Genomic DNA, 18,489 nt, shown 5'->3' on the forward strand with positions numbered 1-18,489 from the left:
TGACTTTTCAGAATCTTTGAAAATTCTATGAGGTAACCATGTCGAACCACATTCAGGACCTATTTTTCCCAATGTTGAGAGAGGCCAAATATGTAGGAAGTGGGATAACCTGTTGGAAAAAAAGAAGGGGAGGAGAAGCTGGTGTAATGCAAACTGGTAAGCCACCCTTGACAAGGCAGTCAAACAGACTGCTTGACATTCCTACAGTCTAGATGAGCTCATTGCAGACAAAAAGTGTGTGTGTGTGTGGGGTCGTCTTTTGACTCTTCCCTCTCCTCCTAGACTGGTCAGGTTGCCTAGGTGTAAGGGGCTGGTAATGATGGAATAACTGAGGGTAAAATTACTACTTTTTAGGGAAGGGAGTATAAATCCCCAAAGACTTCAATGTAGCCCTGGAGTTCTTGAGACTTCAGAACTTGTCAGTCTGCTGGAAAAGAGAGTTGATCCCTCAAAGCGGAGATCCTGAATAGTGTGTTGGACGTCCTGTGGAATACCAGATGATTGAAGCCATGAGCACCTACACACTGTAGAAAACAGATGCCATGGCCCTGGCTGCAGAGTCTTTCCTATCCAATGCAGCCTGAAGAGAGGTCCCAGCAACTAGTTTACCCTCATCCAATATGGCCTGAAACTCTTGCCTGGGATTCTTTGGTAACTTGTCCACAAATTTGAGAATATTGTTCCAGAGGGAGAAATTGTATCTTCCCAACAAGGCTGGATGATTCAAGACACAAATTTGTAGTTGGCAGTCAAACAAATTCTCCTACCCAAACAAACACACACAAATGAAAAAAACAGGTTTCTTTGTCTCTTTACTTTTTGGTAGGAGTGGGATCCCCTGACACTCTGTTCACTGCTGAGAAAAGGTCCCCAAGAGTTCGTATTTGTAAAAATACTCATATCCCCATAAAGAATATAGCACCTCCATTCAATCCTTTCATCTGTTAGCGGTAGAGAAGATGGTGTTTGCCATAAAATCCTCGTGGCCTCATTTATAGGGAGAACTACTTACGAAGACCCTGTTGAAACCAAAATGTACAATAATCTATGTGAGCTCTCCTGAACTACCTCCAATCTGCATGTCCAAGGAGGAAGACACCCTCTTCAACAGGTCCTGAGAGGCCTTGTAATCATCTTGTAGAGGCAAGAACACACCGGACACCACCACTTCTTCAAACGAAGAGGAGGAACACAAAGCAGGGTGAGGTTGAGCCCTCCACCCTGTAACTCCTCTGATGGAAGTGCTGCTAGGGCAGTTTGCTCCTGCTTGGCAGCCAACTTGGTACCAAGGGTGACTTAATGAACCTCCTCATATGAACCACCCCAGTACTTACTCAGCGATATACAGGGATGAGGGCGAAGGGAGGATCTGATGGTGGGAGGAAACCCCCAGAGGTTCCAATATGGTCATTGGTAGGGCATTGGACTTCAACCTCTTGCAGACCAAGGATCCACGTCCTGTAACCAGTGTGGAACCTCTACTGGATACTAAGAGCAAAAACCCCTGGTTCATGGAGAGTGACTTCTCCTATCTCGAGATTGTGTCACATATAAGCTAACTACTGATTCTGAAGATGAGTCCAAGTCACCCAACAAGGGAGGGGGGGTTCGCAGTACCCCTCAGTGCCAAGAAGTGCTGTAGAGGCTCCAGAGACAACAGTACCAAGGGAAGCAGAGTTAGTTTGCCTCTTGACTGCACTGGGCAAGGAGGCACAGGAGGAACCAAAGCTGATCATGGCACCAAAAGTTTACCTCCAGATGTAGGTAAGTCTGATGCAGTCTGAGGATTTATCAGTATGGGACAAGATGTCTCCTATTCTTCAGAAGCCAGTACCAAGAGGCATAAGATAGCATATGCAGCCGCATATGCCTCCAGCATTGTTGGTACCAAGAGTTTCTGCTGATACTGTTGTTGCATTTTAGGATATGTCTACATCAATTAAATTCCACTCCTGGCCTGGGTTAGCTGATTTGGACTTACAGGGCTCAGGCTGCAAGGCTGTAAAATTGCTTCATAGAGGTTCAGGCTTGGGTTGCTCCAGCCTGAGCCCAAACATCTACACAGCAATTTTTGTCCCCACAGACCAAGACCCACAAACCCAAGTGAGCTGACCTGTGCTGCAGGTCTTCTACTCCGGTAGAGATGTACCTTAAGTGGTCAGTACCACAGAGAGGGTTGATATACCAGCACTCGTTGGTCTCATCACAGAAACCGATGCTGGAGTCAATGATCCTGATTCAGATGCACTGGGGAATGCCTCCTCTCAGAGGACACTCTATCCTGTCCCTCGGCTTGTCTTCTAGTTGGCGGTGCTAGAGATCTTGGTCTCCTGGAGGATGAGTCCTTCAAAGCACCATGCCGATATTTTTTTCTCAGCACTGGGGAAGAAGAGAGGTAGTGAAACTCCACAATCCCTGATGAGGCATTTCTGACAGAAGCAGAAAGAAGGCTCCAATGGTGGACTGAAGGCAGCCTCCATGAGAAGGTGATGGGGCATCCCCTCCCTACTGTTTTTAGTTTGGGGCTTAAAGTCACTACAGATCTGGCACCTGTTCTGGACATGACCTTCAGTAAGGCACTTTAAATACTGAGAATTCAGGTCACTCACCGGCATGGATTTTCTGCCACTGATGCAAGGCTTAAAGTCTGGAGACCGAGGCATTTCCTGGTACCAGACATCAGCACCCAGAAGAAAGCTGGAACCAACAGTCCACTAAACTACAAAACAACTAAGAAATGAAACTTACTCTAAACTAACTATGAATGAGTACCAAAATTATATATAAGAGAAAATTTCACTGAAAGGGAGAACACTCTCTGAAGCAAGCCAGCATGCTCTGACTACTAACCACAGGCCATAAGAAGGAACTGGGGTGTGTCTGGGATAGCTCCGCCCATTACACCATCACATGGCAACAGAGGCCACTCACCGGCATGGGACGCATGCCCCTCTCTGATGGAAACAGCTAGGGGGAAAAAATCTCTGTCTCTGGTGCACCGGGTACAAATGCTACTGCAGTGGAATGGAAACGGACACCAATCGCTCAAAGAAAAAATGGTTACCTACCTTTTTGTAACTGTTGTTCTTTTCACTCATCCATTCCACTGTAGATGTACGAGTATGTTTCATGCAGAGTTGTTGGAGATGGTTCTCTTAGCAGTACCTGCTGTGGTAGTACATACACCCTTTGGTGCTTCATGCCACTGTATGCAGGCATAAAGGGCTGTACTGCTCCCAATACCTGCCTCAGTTTCTTCATACTGGAAAAGAGCTCCGATAGAGAGAGGAAGGAGGAAGAGTCGTGGAATGGACATGTCCAACATATCTTGAAGAACACCGTCCATTCCACGGTGGGAGACTCACAAGGAGTCCAAACTGGCAGTGGGCTCGGAAACTTCTGAACAAGGATTGAAGGACTACTCATCCAAATCTGGAATTGACTTTGGATTGATGAGAGATAGTATAATCAGAGGCAAATGTATGGAGCGATGGCCAGGTTGCTGCCCTACAAATATCCAGAATGGAAACCGTAACAAAAATGGCCTCAGAAGCCACCTGCAATCTGGCTGAGTGTGCAAAAATTTTATTGGGAGATGCAAAATTGTCTAATAGGTAACAAACGAATACAACTTGGAATACAGGCAGAGATCCTCTGGGTGGAGACCAGCTGGCCTTTCACTCTGTCTGAAATCACCAAGAAGAATTGAGAGGAAAAAGTGAATCTAGTCCACTCCAGGTAAAAAACTGAAGCACTGCTATCATCTAAAAGCATGGTGCTTTTCCTCCCCTTTGCTCAACTGGGGCTTTGGGAAGAATGTTGGTAAATAAATTACTTGATTCATGTGAAATTTGAAAACCAATTTAGATAGGAATTTAGGGTGAGACCAAGGGAAAACCTTGTTCCTAAAGAAAATTGTATAGAGGGGCTCTGATACCAAAGCTCTATTCCCCTACTCTCCTGGCTGACGTTATCGCAACAAGGAAAGATACTTTCATTGACAGGTGCAACAGAACAAGTTGCTAGTGGCTCAAAGGGCTGGGGGGCATCAAATTTATACTCCACTGTGGAACTGGATCATGAATCTATAGGTATAATTTGAGCAAACACTTTAGAAACCTCAAGGACATGCAATTTGAAAAAACTGAATGGTTACCCACAGGTGGGTGGAAAGCTGAGATAGTTCATCACAGTTCTTTGGTGGCTAAAAGTCAGTCCATGCTGTTTCAGAAATAAAAGAGTCCAAGATATGGTTAATCGGAGCTCGATTTAGGGAAATGCTTCTTTATATGGGCAGATGGAGAATCTAGTTAAAGGCTTTCTCCTATTCAGTAGTACTCCTGTACACCCTTTGAGCAAACTCATTCTGAGATGGTCAGATATGAAGCTGTAAGGTGGAGGTCCTGAAGGTTGGGATGAAGGTCCGTGCTGTAAGATGGAGGTCCTGAAGGTTGGGATGAAGGCATCAGCTGTGGACCTGGGAGATAAGATGCATATCCTCTTGAGAGCAACAGCGGAGATCTGACTCACAGTGCTAACAGGGTCTAAAACCAGTGTATATGAGGCCATGCAGGGGCTGGTAGAATAAGGTGAGCAAAATCTTGCTCAACTTTGGCTAAAACTTTGGGCAAAAAGTACAAGAACTGGAGGGAATGCATACAGCTGGCCTCTCAACCAGGACAGGAGGAAAACCTCTGTCAGCAAACCTGGGCTGAAGCCTGCTTGGGAACAAAAAAATGACATTTTTCCTCTTGTTGCAAACAGGTCCACTTGCGGAGTTTCCCACCACTAGAAAATGGACCTGGAAATGTTCAGTTGAAGAGACCACTTGTAGTGGCCTGCAAACAAACTTCTCAGGCAGCCAGCTGGAGTGTTTTGAGCTCCCAGAAAATTAACAGCTTTCTGGTTGATAGGATTGGCAATGAAGAAATTCCACAGGAGGATTGCTTCCTGGCATAACTTTGTGGATTGGGCCCCTCCTTGCTTGTTTACATAAAACAACGACTAGGCTATCCATGAGCACCAACACATTCCACCCCCTGATGTGTGGAAGGAATGCCATGCAAACCAGATGGATGTCCTGGAGCTCCCTGATATTTATATGCAGATCCTGGGGAGACCAAAGGTGACTTAAGTGAGCTCCCCAACTTAGATCTGATACATCTGTGACTAGAGTGAGAGTCTGTTATTGGGGGGGAGGGGGGACTCCCTCAGAAACATCTGTACATTCTATCCACCAGTTCAGGGAGCATAAGCCTCAAGAGGGTATGTGAATCACCACATCTATATGGTGACTGGCCAGTCAAACACCAAGGCTATCCAACACTGTAGATGTCTGAGATGTAGTCTGGCATGCTGCACCATATAAGTGCATGATGTCATATGTCTTAAAAGTGTGAGACAGTTCCGAACTGTGGTGACAGGGTGCACCTTTAAATCTAAAACAAACAAAAAATCACATTGTTTCTGCAGTGATAGGAAAGCCCTTGCCTTTATAGCATTCAGGACTGCTCCAATGAATTCTATTTTTTGAACAGGGGAGAGAATGGCTTTCACTTTATTGAGTAGCAGCCAGAGTGTGTTAAACCTGGATCAAACAGTGGCTACATGGGAGAGTACATGAGACCTGCTCTGGACTTTTACTAGCTAGTTGTGTAGGTAAGGAAATACATGCACTCCTGACTTTCTCAGAAATGCTGCTATTACAGCTGTACATTTTGTGAAAATGTGAGGGGCTGCTGACAGCTCAAAAGGTAGCACTGTGAATTAGTAGTGGAATTCATTGACCACGAACCTGAGAAATTTTTAGTGGCTCTGGTGAATTGCCACATGAAAATAAGCATTTAAGTGAAGAGCATTACATACTCCTGGGAGAATTCTGTGCCACTGCACATGCATAGAATTTATATTCCCCACAGATTTCTTTGCTTCCCTGAAAAAAATGACTCCCTGATGGGGAAGCAAAGGGAAACCACAAGAACGGACATGCGACCCTCCCCAGCAGTATGTTTTGGGTGAACAGGGCAACCAGCAGAGAGAGAAATCACTGTGGGACAGGAGGTAGAACTGGGGAAGACCAAACTGGTGGGTGGCTTGTGCGCTGTGCCAGGCTCAGCTGCTAGTCTGGCCTGGGCTGGGGAGGACGGGACTTCCTCTTCCCCTGCATGGCATCTGGGGCTAGGTCAGATTTCTCCCTGGCTACAGGAACTCTGCAAATTCCTTTTCCCCCACCCCACCCCCCACTTCCTACACCCATTGCTCCTCAGCTGCAGTGGGAAGGATCTCTGTACAGGGAAATGTTCGCCCATCCACCCAACCCCTGTTCATCCAGACCCCCTCATACCCAGACCCTCCCACTAAGTCTCACCAACCCACACTCAGAACCCCTCTGATGAGCCCCACTCCCCCTGCATCTGGATCCCCACCCCACCAAACCCCAACCAGTTGCACCTGGATCCCCACCCCATTGAGTCCCACTCTCCCAACTTCTGGACTCACTACTTGAGCCTCCCACATCCAGACCCCCATGCAGACCACTAACCCCCCCCACATCCACCACCACCCCCACTGAGACCCAATCACCTTCACCCCCTGCAGAATCCCATTACCATTGCACCCAAAATAACCCAACAAGCCCCTGTGCATCCAGATCCTCTACTGAGCCGCGCACAGCCAGACTGCCCCACAGAGAACCCTCTCAGCCCACACCTGGATCTCCCCACACTAAGTCCCGCCATACTTGTATACTACCTTGCTGAACCTGCCTGCCCACACCTGGTGCACCTGGCATAGAGGGGCAGGGCCCTGGGGTGTTTCTGGGGCAGGCCTGGTCCTTGGACTGTGTCAGGGTTGGGTGCAGCCTCATCGCTGAATCCATGTCTCATGGAGCAGGAGCTGCACAGTGATCTCCCACCTCTGTGCAGCCAGTGGCCTGTGTTCCCCAATGCCATGCTGGAGCCTCCACATTTATTTGACAAATAAAATTTGCAGAATTTTGAAGGATTTTAAAATATTGTGTGCAGAATTCTAAATTTTTTGGCGCAAAATGCCCTCAGGAGTAATCATACCAGTCTCTTGGATCTAAGGAAGGGATAATAGATGCTAGAGTGACCATCTGGAATTTCATTTTCTTCAAGTACTTGTTTAACAGTCATAGATCTATAAAATAGGCTTGATACTCCCTTTTCTTTTGGGATTAGGAAGTAATGTAAATAAAACTTTCCCTTTGAAGAACGTCCTGTATGGCCCCCATAAGGAGAAGAGACTGGGCCTCCTGAAGTAACATGCTCTTATGAGAGCAGACCCTCAAGAGGAACGGGGAATAGTGGTGGGAAGAAGAGGGTCAGAAATAAATTGTAGGGTGTATCTCAGTTCCACCATGCTTAAGACCCACTGATCTGGGGTGATGCAGGTCCATGCACTTAAGAAGTGGAATAGATGGTTGTCAAAAATAAGGGTCTGGAAAGATGGCACTGTGGGGAGTGGTATACTGCTCTCATCCAACAGGTCAAAATGATTGCTTAGATGATCAAGGATCCCTAGAAGAGCTGGCAGCAGCAGAGGAGGGTGGAGGCAGAGGATGTCTTTTGTAACCCCAACTCCTCCTTTTGGACAGGTCCTTGGAACGTGGCAAGAAGGGCTGAAGTTACTGGGAATGCAGTGGGTGGAACTGCTTTCTTTTTGATGCGGGTGTATAGATCCCCGAGACTTAAGGGTCACCCTTGAATCCTTACAGCTGTGGAGTCTGTCATCAGTTTTTCCTGGGAAATAGCAAGGTGCCCTCAAATGGGAAGCCCTGAATTGTTTGTTGAGCCTCTGGGGGGAGGCCTGATGCTTGCAGCTAAGATGAATGCTGCATTGTGATGGTAAAGACTATAGTTCAATCTGCAGAGTCTACCACATCCCGGCTTGCCTGCAATGTCATTCTGGCAACTAGTTTGCCTTCCTCCATAAAAGCAGGTTACTCCTGTTTTGCATCATCAGGAAGTTTGTCTTTGAACTTCAGGATGTTATCCCACAGGTTGAAATTGTAATGACCCAGCAGAGGTTGCTAGTTCACAATCCTGAGCTGTAAACCCCTTGTGGAATAAAGTTTCCTGCTGAACAGATCTAGTTTTTCCACCTTCCTTTCCCTTTGGAGCAGAGGCCTGGTGTCCTTGCCTCTCCTTTTGTTGGTGACTGCAGCTACCAGACAGCCTGGAGGAGGGTTGTTGTAAAAGTGTTTGAAATCCCTGTGAATGGACATAATCTTTCTTCTCCATCCCTTCAGCAATGGAGGGCAGAGAAGAAGGGGTCTGCTATAACATCTTGACAGGCTTCAGGATAGCCTCGTTAATAGAGAGAGCTACCCTAGATGGTCCTACCAAGGCTAAAATGTCTACAAGCCTGTATGATCTTTCTTGTACTTATTCTGGCTGAATGTCTAGAGCTACAGCCATGTTTTCAACAAGTCTTGATGAGCGCTAAAATCATCAGGAGGGGGAGGGATAGATTAGGCCATTGTTGCCTCATCAGAAAGACTAGAAAAAGAGGCTAAGGGTTGACTAAAGGACTGGACTAAGAAAGAGAGGCTGAAGGTTGCTGAGGACGTCCCTCCTCCAATTCTTCTATAGGGGATTCCTGGGCACGCAGCTCCACCTACACAGTACTGATCCCAGTACCGGGAGAAGGAAGATGGTGACCTTCCTTCAGATGTTCCCAGTACTTTGTTGATGTAGAAGTGTAAGAAGGGAGCAGAGAGGTTCTGGAATATGGTGGGAAGCCCCAATGGGTCTAGAAGGGCGACTGGTATGAAGGTGAGACCCAGCTCTGTGTAGGCCACTGGCTCTTAGAATGCTGAAGCTGGTACCACGATGGGCAGGCAACTGCACTCGGGCTACAAAGAAGCCAACTTCTGAGTCTGATGAAGAGTCTGTTTCCTCTGATCACAGGGGAGCTGAACCCCCCTCTCCAGACTTCAAACTTCTCACTGGTGATGGAGTTGCTACTACTGCCTCCCTTGTAACCTTTAACCCAGTGGTTAGAGCTGCCACCCAAGATGAAATAGAGCTGGGTTCAGTCCCTTGCTCTATCTGATGTGGAAGGGGTCTCCCATCTCCCAATCTTTTCTGTTGAAGCTGTTCCACTTTTTTATAAATATTGGCATAAGGGGACTAGAACCTAGGTCTGCTACTTCACAGATAGGTGCCCTAGCCACTGGACTACAAAGTCATTCACTCTGTTACTGGCCCAATGAATATTTATTTTTCTAATTACTTCACTAAAGGTTGATTTTCTTCTGTTTTTCTTGAAAAAGGGCTGACCTGGCTTAGGCGCCTAACTCCATGAGTGGTTCATGACTGTGAATCCTGTATGAGAGAAGCTCCTCCCTCCAACTCAGACTCAGGCACCTAAATCCCCTGGAGCAACATGGCTTTGGCCACACCCGTCTCCTCAGCATTACCTACTGACTAATTTAGTGGTTGCTGTGCCTAAGTTCCCCTTGTGAGCTCTATCTCAGGTAACTATTTAGAAACTGTGTAGTGACAAAACAAACTAGTTTGCTAGATAAATTATTCTTCATTTTCTACAAAAACTGGTATGTCATAATACCGGCTATGACTGGGCGCTTCACTCCATGCCAGAATAACTTAATATCTGGGTCATATGGATAAATGAATCTACATGAGAACAAAATATTATTAACTTGAAATATATTAATATATTGCAGTTTATGCTAGAGTACCTCTTGCAAAATGTCCAGAATTCATTCAATTATGACATTGTACATAAACTCCTTTACCTAGTCCAATTCAAACATTAGATATGTAAATGCAGGTTATTTTACAGTTGTAAAATAAATGTAAATGTACCAATCGGAGGTTTACCTTGAAGTATTGTATTCTTGATGAGGTCTCTTGCCATTATTGCGTTCCCACCTAGAAGATGACTGTTCAATAGGTGGCAGGCCAGAAGCTCCTGAACTTCGTCTCAACTGCGGTGTTGGTAAACTATTCCTGCTATTTAATCCCTGTTGAATAATTTAACAACAGTTAAAATTTCTCTTTTTGAAAGCAGTTTTATGATTTATTATTTCTGCAAGTAGTGTATAAAGTTATTTTTATAGCTAATCATGTTCAAAGAAGTAGGAAGTATGGTATCCTGTGTTAGAAACATACTGATCTCAAAAATTTGAAAAAGGCTTATTTAGGAACAGTCTATTCGAGAGAAAGATATCTATTTTATTTCATATCTTCTCCTCACCCCATAATAAAAATAAAATCTAAGATATTTGTCCTTGGGAATTCATCTGTTCCAGCTATTATTCCTCACATGAAGTCAAATAATTTAGAGCTGAAAGAGATCTATTATCTAGACTATCTTTTTGCAAATATAGTATTGCACCTTACAGTACATTTTCTAATATTCTTCCTAGGTAAAGCACCTATGTGACTTCTGAACCTAAGTCCCATTTTCAAAAGTAACATAGGCTTCTAAGGATATGTCTATATTGCAATGTAAATCCAGAGTTAGTGGGACTCAAGTCAGCTGACCCTGTGTTACAGAACCCAGAGCCTGAGCATCTCCACTGATTGTTAACTGTATGTTAAGAATTTTCTAACCTGAGTTAGGACCTGGGTCTCTAGCATCCACATTGCAGCATACAGACCTGAATCAAACCAGCCATATCCCAGACTCTTTAGTGCACTTCCAAAATGTGTCCACTCTAGCCCTTTGATCATGGTGCACTGTGGGAAAACGTTACTATCCATGCTGCATGTTACAGGAAATTGGAACAGCCTGCCAACCCATCTTGCTGAGTAGTCATTTTGGTCTGTACATTCCCAGTTACTGGAACCAGCAACATAGAGCAAATGTCTTTTCAATAACTTCTCTTGCTTGCATTGTCATTCCTGTGTCAGGAAATGGGGAGAGCTTCTGTAAGATGCTGGTGCACATTTCAGCAGTGTTTTCTGACACACCAAAAGCACCTCACAGAGCTTATGATAGAGCAGGAGAAGGAGGACCCTACCATGACAGACTTAAACCGACAGATGCTGCTCATGGCACTGTGTATAGCCGCTGATGCTCTCAATGTAGGTGCTTCCGGTGCAGTGCCACAAGCACAGAATGGTGGGATCATATTGTCATGCAGACCTGGGATGACCAGCAGTGGGTCCAGAACTTTCGCATGAAGAAAGCTACATTTCTGGAACTTTGTGAGCAGCTTGCCCCAACCCTCCAGCATCAAGACACATGCATGAGGGAACCCTTGCCAGTCAATAAGTGGGTTGCCTTAGCCATCTGGAAGCTGGCTACCCCAGATCGTTACAGGTCCGTTACCAACCAGTTTGGTGTTAGGAAGTCCACTGTGGTAAAGTGGTAGCGGAGGCTTCTCAGACAATCAGGCATGTGGGTTTACCCCATGGTGGAGGGCAAAAAAGATATTCCTGAAGTAACTGCTGGCTTTGAGAGAAAGGGATTTCCAAACTGTGTCGGGGACACTGATGGGACTTGTGCCCATAGTTTGCCCTCCTCAGGAGCGCATGAGTACATAAATCAGAAAGGATTATTATGCAGGACCTCAGAGCTTGATTTATGAATGTCAACGCAGGCTGCACTGGGAAAGTTCATGATGCCAAATTTTTTTGGTTGATCAGGAGTCGATATTCACAGACAGGGCAGAACTTTCCCACCAAATAACGTCATAATATACAGTTACTGTCCCCACTGTTATACTGAGAGATCCTGCATATCCCCTTTTGCCATGGCTTATGAAATCATACCTGATGTAAGAGGCGCTGGCAAAAGATGGCTTAATTACACTCTCCGAAAGTGTTGAATGTGCTTTTGACAGATTGAAATTCTGCTGGAGATGTCTACAGACACATTTGGAAGCCAGTGAAATCAAGGCTATGTTAGTGTGGCTTGCTGTACTCTTCACAATCTTTGTGATATCAGAGGTGAGCCACTTCCCTCTGAATGGATCCACGACAGCAAAGGGCTGCTGAATGAGTTCACTAAGCCAGAAAGTTCACCTGCCAAAGCTGGAGCTGGATGTACATGGGCAACAGAAATCAGGATGCTTTGTGCTCTCACATTACGGTCCCAGTGGAAGAGGAAATAGTATCTTTATGAATTTGCTTGTGGGGATGGGGTTCAGTGCTTGGGGAGGGGTGAGGCTTGACTGCCAGGCACTGCACTTATGAATGCCATGACCACTTATGAAATGCTGGGTAGGGGATGACTCACAGTATGGATTCATATAAGAAAGTGATTGAAGTGTGGACTGATGCATCTAACTTTATAGAGGAATACTGTTTGCATACTAATTCCTAATAGTCCCTGATCATGTGTTTATCTTAATTATTTTAAATACACATTGTATGATGTGATATAGTGATGATAAACGTTCTTAACATAAAAAGCTTTATTCATAAACATGTATTATAAAAGTATAACATTCACCCATTGCCAGGCAGGCCAGTTGCCATTACCACACCAAAACACCAGTAACAACAGAACCTTTCAACAACAACAAGTAGTGCGAGAACAAGTGCAAAAAGTAAAACCATGAACAAGACAGAAACCCCCTACCACTGCATGTCTCCAGCCCCCTATTCTCCTTTCTCTTCTTATCCCATTTATTCCATGCTTGGTGCCAGGAGAAGGGGCTGCAGGCATCCAAAGGGGAGAGGGTCAAGAAAGAAGATTCTATGGGGCAAAGTTGCCCTGTCCAGCCACTCCTGGGGCCCAATTGCATGGACCACTGGCCACGGAGTTTTACAAGTTGTTTTTGGACTGCATCCCCAGGTACTGCACAGGGATGCAGGCCACAGTGTGGATGATGTGACAGAAGCCAATATTCTTGCAGCCATTCTTGATAGCAGCTGCTCGAAGAGTTTTCTCTGCTGAACTCTGTCCTTCTCCCGTAGCCTGCTCCAGTGCTAAAACCCTATCCTAAAGATATGTAGCCAGCTTCAGCCTTTTCTTTTGCCTCTCAACATGCCTTTTCTCTAGCTGTAAGTCTCTTTCTTTTTGGTATCGGCTCTGTCCAGAAGTTCAACCATAAGTTCACCACAAAAACTCTTCCTCTTGGAACAGTCTGTAAAGGTACATTGGGCCAGGCTTGTACTACACTGTGGGTGAGCTGTGCAGGTACTGCAGCCAATAGAGGTTGAGAAGCCTGGAACAGAACAAGACAGAGGGATATTGTTTCAAATAGCTCAGTGCAGGAGCACAGAAAAAAATCTTTGTGGAATTTCAAGGACATAAAATGTTACTTTTCCAAACTAAACTCCAATATATTGTGAGAGGGATGCTTCTGTCCACAGAAGCTCCCTGGACAAAGCTGGATAATCACGATGAAAGGTAAAAATTCAAAGGATTTTTGGTTTTGTTTTTAAAATTGCAGAACTACTTGGGTTAGGGGAGGGAGGGCTGTCAGTGGCCTTGTGACAAAAGCTTTTTCTGTCATTTCAGGCCTTCCACATTTTAGAGGATGTACAGTTCTTGTGGTCGCTGACTGGCAAAGGGAGATGTTATTCTGACCTGCTGGTGGGAAAACTGCAGGGTTTTCCTCAGAAATATTCAAACATATAGTGACTGACCAGCACAACTATGAGTGGATTGGCCTGGTCAGCTACCAAGGTGGCCTGGAAAATACACCTTTTCCTGAAATGTCACTACCTACCTGGAGTTTGTGCTTCAGGAAAAGTTTGCATCTATCAACACCTGCGATTGGGTCAGAATTCTTGAGGGATTCAGCAAAATGCTGCATTAACTTCCACGTGGCTTGGCCGATTATGACTGCATGCAAAAACATCTAATTCCATGGCCAACCCCCTTTAAACCCTCTTCCCCCAGCACATATCTGGGTGCACATTCAAACCCCAGGCGAATCTGGGACAAATGCTTTTGTCACCTACAGACTGCATGGATTACCTTTACCTCAAATGGACTAGATTTGCGAACGGAACACATTTCCAGCTCCTCTCCACCACAGGTTACCATTACCACATGGCTCGTTATATCACTGAGTAGCTACGGAACAGTGTATTTACCGGTATGGCAGTGTAAAGTAGTTATTTTTAATAAATGGGAATGCCCTAGCAAAAATCTATGCCTTTCCAGTAAAAATTCACTTTTAAGGATTTTTATTGTTTGCATTTCCTGGTTGCCATTTGGTTGGGGGTAGGGAGAGTCATGCCACTGGGATACATTTTACCATTAGTGGGTAAATGCTGCTAGCTGGGACTTCTAATAAATTTTGCATTGGTTCATAGAATGGAAATCCCTCCTATTCCCATATTAATAAACTTTATAATGGAGCAACAAACTTACCAGGCTCCAGGGCGGTTTCTGTCCCATCTGTGTCTCCTGCAGGCTCCGCAGTGGCCTGTTTCTCAAGAGGGTATCAAACAGCTCCTCTAAGTACAAGTCCAGGATGTGCTGCAGAGACTCCTGTCGGATTGGTTTCAGTAAGAGTAATTTCAGGCATCACTCTGCATCTGCTGCTGGCTCCCATCACTCCCCATGCTGCATTCTGGGACCATCGGGGTGCCACCCTGACTGACCAGGTCATCATGCATCATTGATGGCTCTGCGCTTGGCACCCTGTCAAACTCCTCACAAAATGTGTACTATGTCAGTGAGTTGCCTCAGGTGAAGCTCTGGTTCCTGGTTTTCCTGCACTCACTCTTGAGATGCTTCATCTGCTCCCTAAACTTGTCACCAGTCCGGTATATTTGCAGTGCTGACAGTTTCTTCCCTATTTGCTGGTATGCACAATCATTCCTGATACTCTTACTAAAATCCATTGTTTTGCTTGCCTCGCACCAGAGATTTACCAAAATCTGGATGTGCTCGCATAACGAAGCAGTGCACTTTGCAGAAAGCTTATTCTGATCAGTCTCCATTGCAAACACTGAAGGTTCTCTGATGGCGTATTTGTAGCTCAGTGGTCAGAAGGCAATGCAAGGGTTAATGCTGACTCACTGAACTTGTGCATTACAGCAATGGGGATTGCTTTTACTTTCACTGGAGTCAACTGGAGATTCTTGGGATAGAGAGAACAAAGGAAGTGGCCCATGGGATTGCTGGATACTTTTTGGTGGACCTTCAGAATCTGAGTCGGGGGTGGAGGGCTGTCTCTACACTGCAAAGTAATAGGGTTCAAAGCCTGGGTTCCAGCTTGGCTCAGACCCTCCGTACCCTCAGAGTCTTAGGACCCTGGGTTCGAGCCCAAGTCTGAGAGATGTGTGTGTAGATGGAAAGGGGGATTTGGATTCAAGCCCAAGCTTATATTGCAGTGTAGACATACCTCAAGTGCCTAAGTTGGTTTACAAAATGGGACTTGGTTTAAGTTACTTAGTGTCCTCTCCTGAAATTTTTACCTCCTGTCTAGTTTAATAATAACATAGAATCATAGGGTTGGAAGGGACCTCAGGAGGTCATCTAGTCCAACCCTCTGCTCAACGCAGGACCAATCCCCAGATTTTTTACCCCAGTTCCCCACATGGCCCCCTCAAGGATTGAACTCACAACCCTAGGTTTAGCAGGCCAATGCTCAAACCACTGAGCTATCCGTCCCCAATGCTGGCAATGAGACTTCTACCATTTCCCTTAGGAGACCACTGATCAGCCTACAGACCTCATCTTCATTAAACTTTCCAAGTATTCCATCTACATTTTCTTTTTCTTAGTTTTACCTCATTAAACCTAACTGAACAGAGGCGGGGAAGGGGGGATCACATTAAATTTCTCTCCCTCCTTGGTGCCTTAATACTATTAAAATATTTGTAGACCAGGGACATCTTGGAATGAGCAGAGAAACATTTGCTAACTGCACCTCTGTTTCTGCAGCCCTGCTGGATAAAATCACATCCTCAATATATGCAACAGCAACCTAAAGAGAATACTATGCTGAAAGAATAGTTAATCCAGGAAAAGAAATGGGAACTGCTAAACTTGTATGTCTTGGTATCTTATCAGCAAAAAAGATAATTTCCTATACATGTTCCAGTTTGAAAAGGAAAATTATATTATTTATTTGGATTACAGCAAATAATATAATGGCAGGTGCTCCCTTGTGCTAGGTACTGTACAAGCATATAAAAAAGACAGTCTCTGCCTCAAAGAGCTTATTACTAGTTTTGTTTTTTGAAGATACAATACACACAGAGTACAGAAGTAAAGAGCATTTCTTTCATAGTGATCATGATTTGGTAGGGTGACCAGATAGCAAATGTGAAAAATTGGGACAGGGGGTGGGAGACCGGGGGGGGGGGGGGGTGGAATAGGTGCTTATAAGAAAAAGTCTCAAATATCGGTACTGTCCCTATAAAATCGGGACATCTGCTCACCCTATGATTTGGTGTATTGAACATTTTACTATGCTACCAGGCAGTGATTCAACATAATTCTATCTAGAATTGATAGTTGCTGCAACACAGTGAGCACATAAACCTTTGACAGCTAGGAAGATGAAAGGTGTCACTGTTGCATTCTACAAGTAAATGTGGGATTTTGCAAAATACCTACAAAAAACACAAAAGGCTAAGGTTTTTAAAAAACAGGATCTTAAAGTTAGTCTCCTATTTCCATATTTAGACACCTGTCTGAGTTTCAAAGTGCTAAGCATGCAACTCCTTCTACTGAGCTCAGTTGTAGTTTGTGGCTGCTCAGCACTTTCAATAATCAAACAGCTGTCTAAATAGGGGTTAAAAGATTACCTTTAGGCTCTTATCTTTCAAAATCTTGGCCTAAACCCAAGATGGAAGAAGCTACTATTCAAACAAAAGTATTCTTTGCAAAAGTATTCTCTTTGATACATTGCTCAATATGTCACACACTTTAAATACAATTATACAATCTTTTGACCTTGTGCAGCTTTCGATCTCCTTTTTCAGCTGTGTCCTCCATTTCAGGGCATGGGTAAAAGCCAGGAAACGGTGTGAACGGGTTAGCCTTTGGCCTGCATGAGCCAGAGAAAGTACCCATCAAACTATTTATGCTTCGAAGGGAAGAAATCACATGTGGGGGAAGGGCTGGATCGATCAAGAGGTCTGATAACATGTTGCGAGCCTCATTTAGTACTGAAAGATCAACTCCACTTCCACTGCCAGCATTCTAAAACAGAGGGAAACGTAAATCACTAATTTAATTATACACTTGGTATATAAAATATTAACCAAATATCTATAACTCTCATAATTCACATTAAAACAGGAGGGAATCAATGTATAAAAAAAAAACCAACCATACAACATCATAGCTTTCATAACAGTATATTTTCAGAGAAACAAATTAACTGTGAATCAGTCAAAATCAGGCCCTTATAAATATTGCATAGTGTTCTCAAAACTTACCTGAGTCAATACAAACAACTCTTCCAGGAATTAATTATATCAACATATTCATATGTGAAAAATCACTTTACATCATTAGAAAGCAATTTAGATTTCAGGATTTTTAAACATTTAGTCCCTTCCTTGGTCAAGGAAAGATGAATGGGGGCTACCTCACCAACTTCAGTCATACCATCAGGGCATTCTATGGAACTATGCAAGAGCTGTCAGTATTGCTTTCATTCTCTTTTTAACAATAAAGATCGGGCATCATTTCTTCCCTTAATTAAGCATGTCCATAATGTCCAATATTATTAGAAAGAGTATATCCTAAGAATTTTCAATTAGACTTTTAATTTTTTTTTTCAGTTGGCACAATTTAATTTTTATAGCAGCACATTTTCCAGTGAATAGCAAGCTGCCAAAAAGGAGCTTAAGATCATATGATATTTTTACAATTGTAAGTTTATTTTAATAATAAAGTTGATAAAGTTAATAACATTCAATTCATTTTTGTGTGATGGGAAAAAAATGGAGACCCTCGCAAGACCAGAATAAAATAAAATTATATTCCACCTTTAATTCAGGTTTTGGGCCAATAGACGGGTAATGTATACATTTCCTTAATTTTTCAGTACTTTTATTTGATGGCTAGTCTGCCCAATCTCTCAAAATTGTATTTCAGTTTCATTTCAAGGCATAAAACAAAAAAGGTTTTGATGTTGCATCTTATCTACAAACGTTAACAAACATTATAAACATTCATAGTAATACTTATACATGATATTTTAATTGTTTGTCTCCTACAAATGATGCTAAAAAGTACACTTTTTTATTATATGCATTGTAGTATTGTCTAAAGGCCTTAACTAGGTCAAGGCCAGATTGTGGTAGGCACAGCAGAAACATGCAGGTAAACGAAAGTCTGTGCCCTAAAGAGATATGTTTCTGCATTTAAGGTTCAGAAGCCCAAAAATGATTCAGGCTTCTCAAATTAATTTTGAAGTAACAATAACCAATAGCAGTGTACGCTTTTGTGCCTTCTAACCTCTCTATTATCAGTTTTCAAAGTTTACACCAGAGATGTACAAACAGTATGAACCATCATACATGGCATCAAAAGCAAATTTTCTTTTAAAAAAAAAGTCAGCTGGGATGTTCT

The 18,489-nt window shown here is 43.9% G+C and overlaps 1 protein-coding gene across 2 annotated transcripts in view; it reads right to left on the reverse strand.

Moving 5' to 3' along the window:
- Positions 1-18,489, reverse strand: part of PDE3B (phosphodiesterase 3B) — a 269,596-nt gene that overhangs the window by 87,501 nt on the left and 163,606 nt on the right. For both annotated transcript variants that reach the window (XM_050954507.1, XM_050954506.1), the window contains exons 3-4: positions 16,861-17,109; positions 9,867-10,009 (exon numbers count right to left, since the gene is read on the reverse strand). In XM_050954507.1, the coding sequence (XP_050810464.1) occupies positions 9,867-10,009; positions 16,861-17,109 (392 nt within the window). The remainder of the gene's footprint in view (positions 1-9,866; positions 10,010-16,860; positions 17,110-18,489) is intronic.

The sequence above is a fragment of the Gopherus flavomarginatus genome, chromosome 5, assembly GCF_025201925.1.
Source record: "Gopherus flavomarginatus isolate rGopFla2 chromosome 5, rGopFla2.mat.asm, whole genome shotgun sequence".
NCBI classification, from domain to species: Eukaryota; Metazoa; Chordata; order Testudines; family Testudinidae; genus Gopherus; species Gopherus flavomarginatus.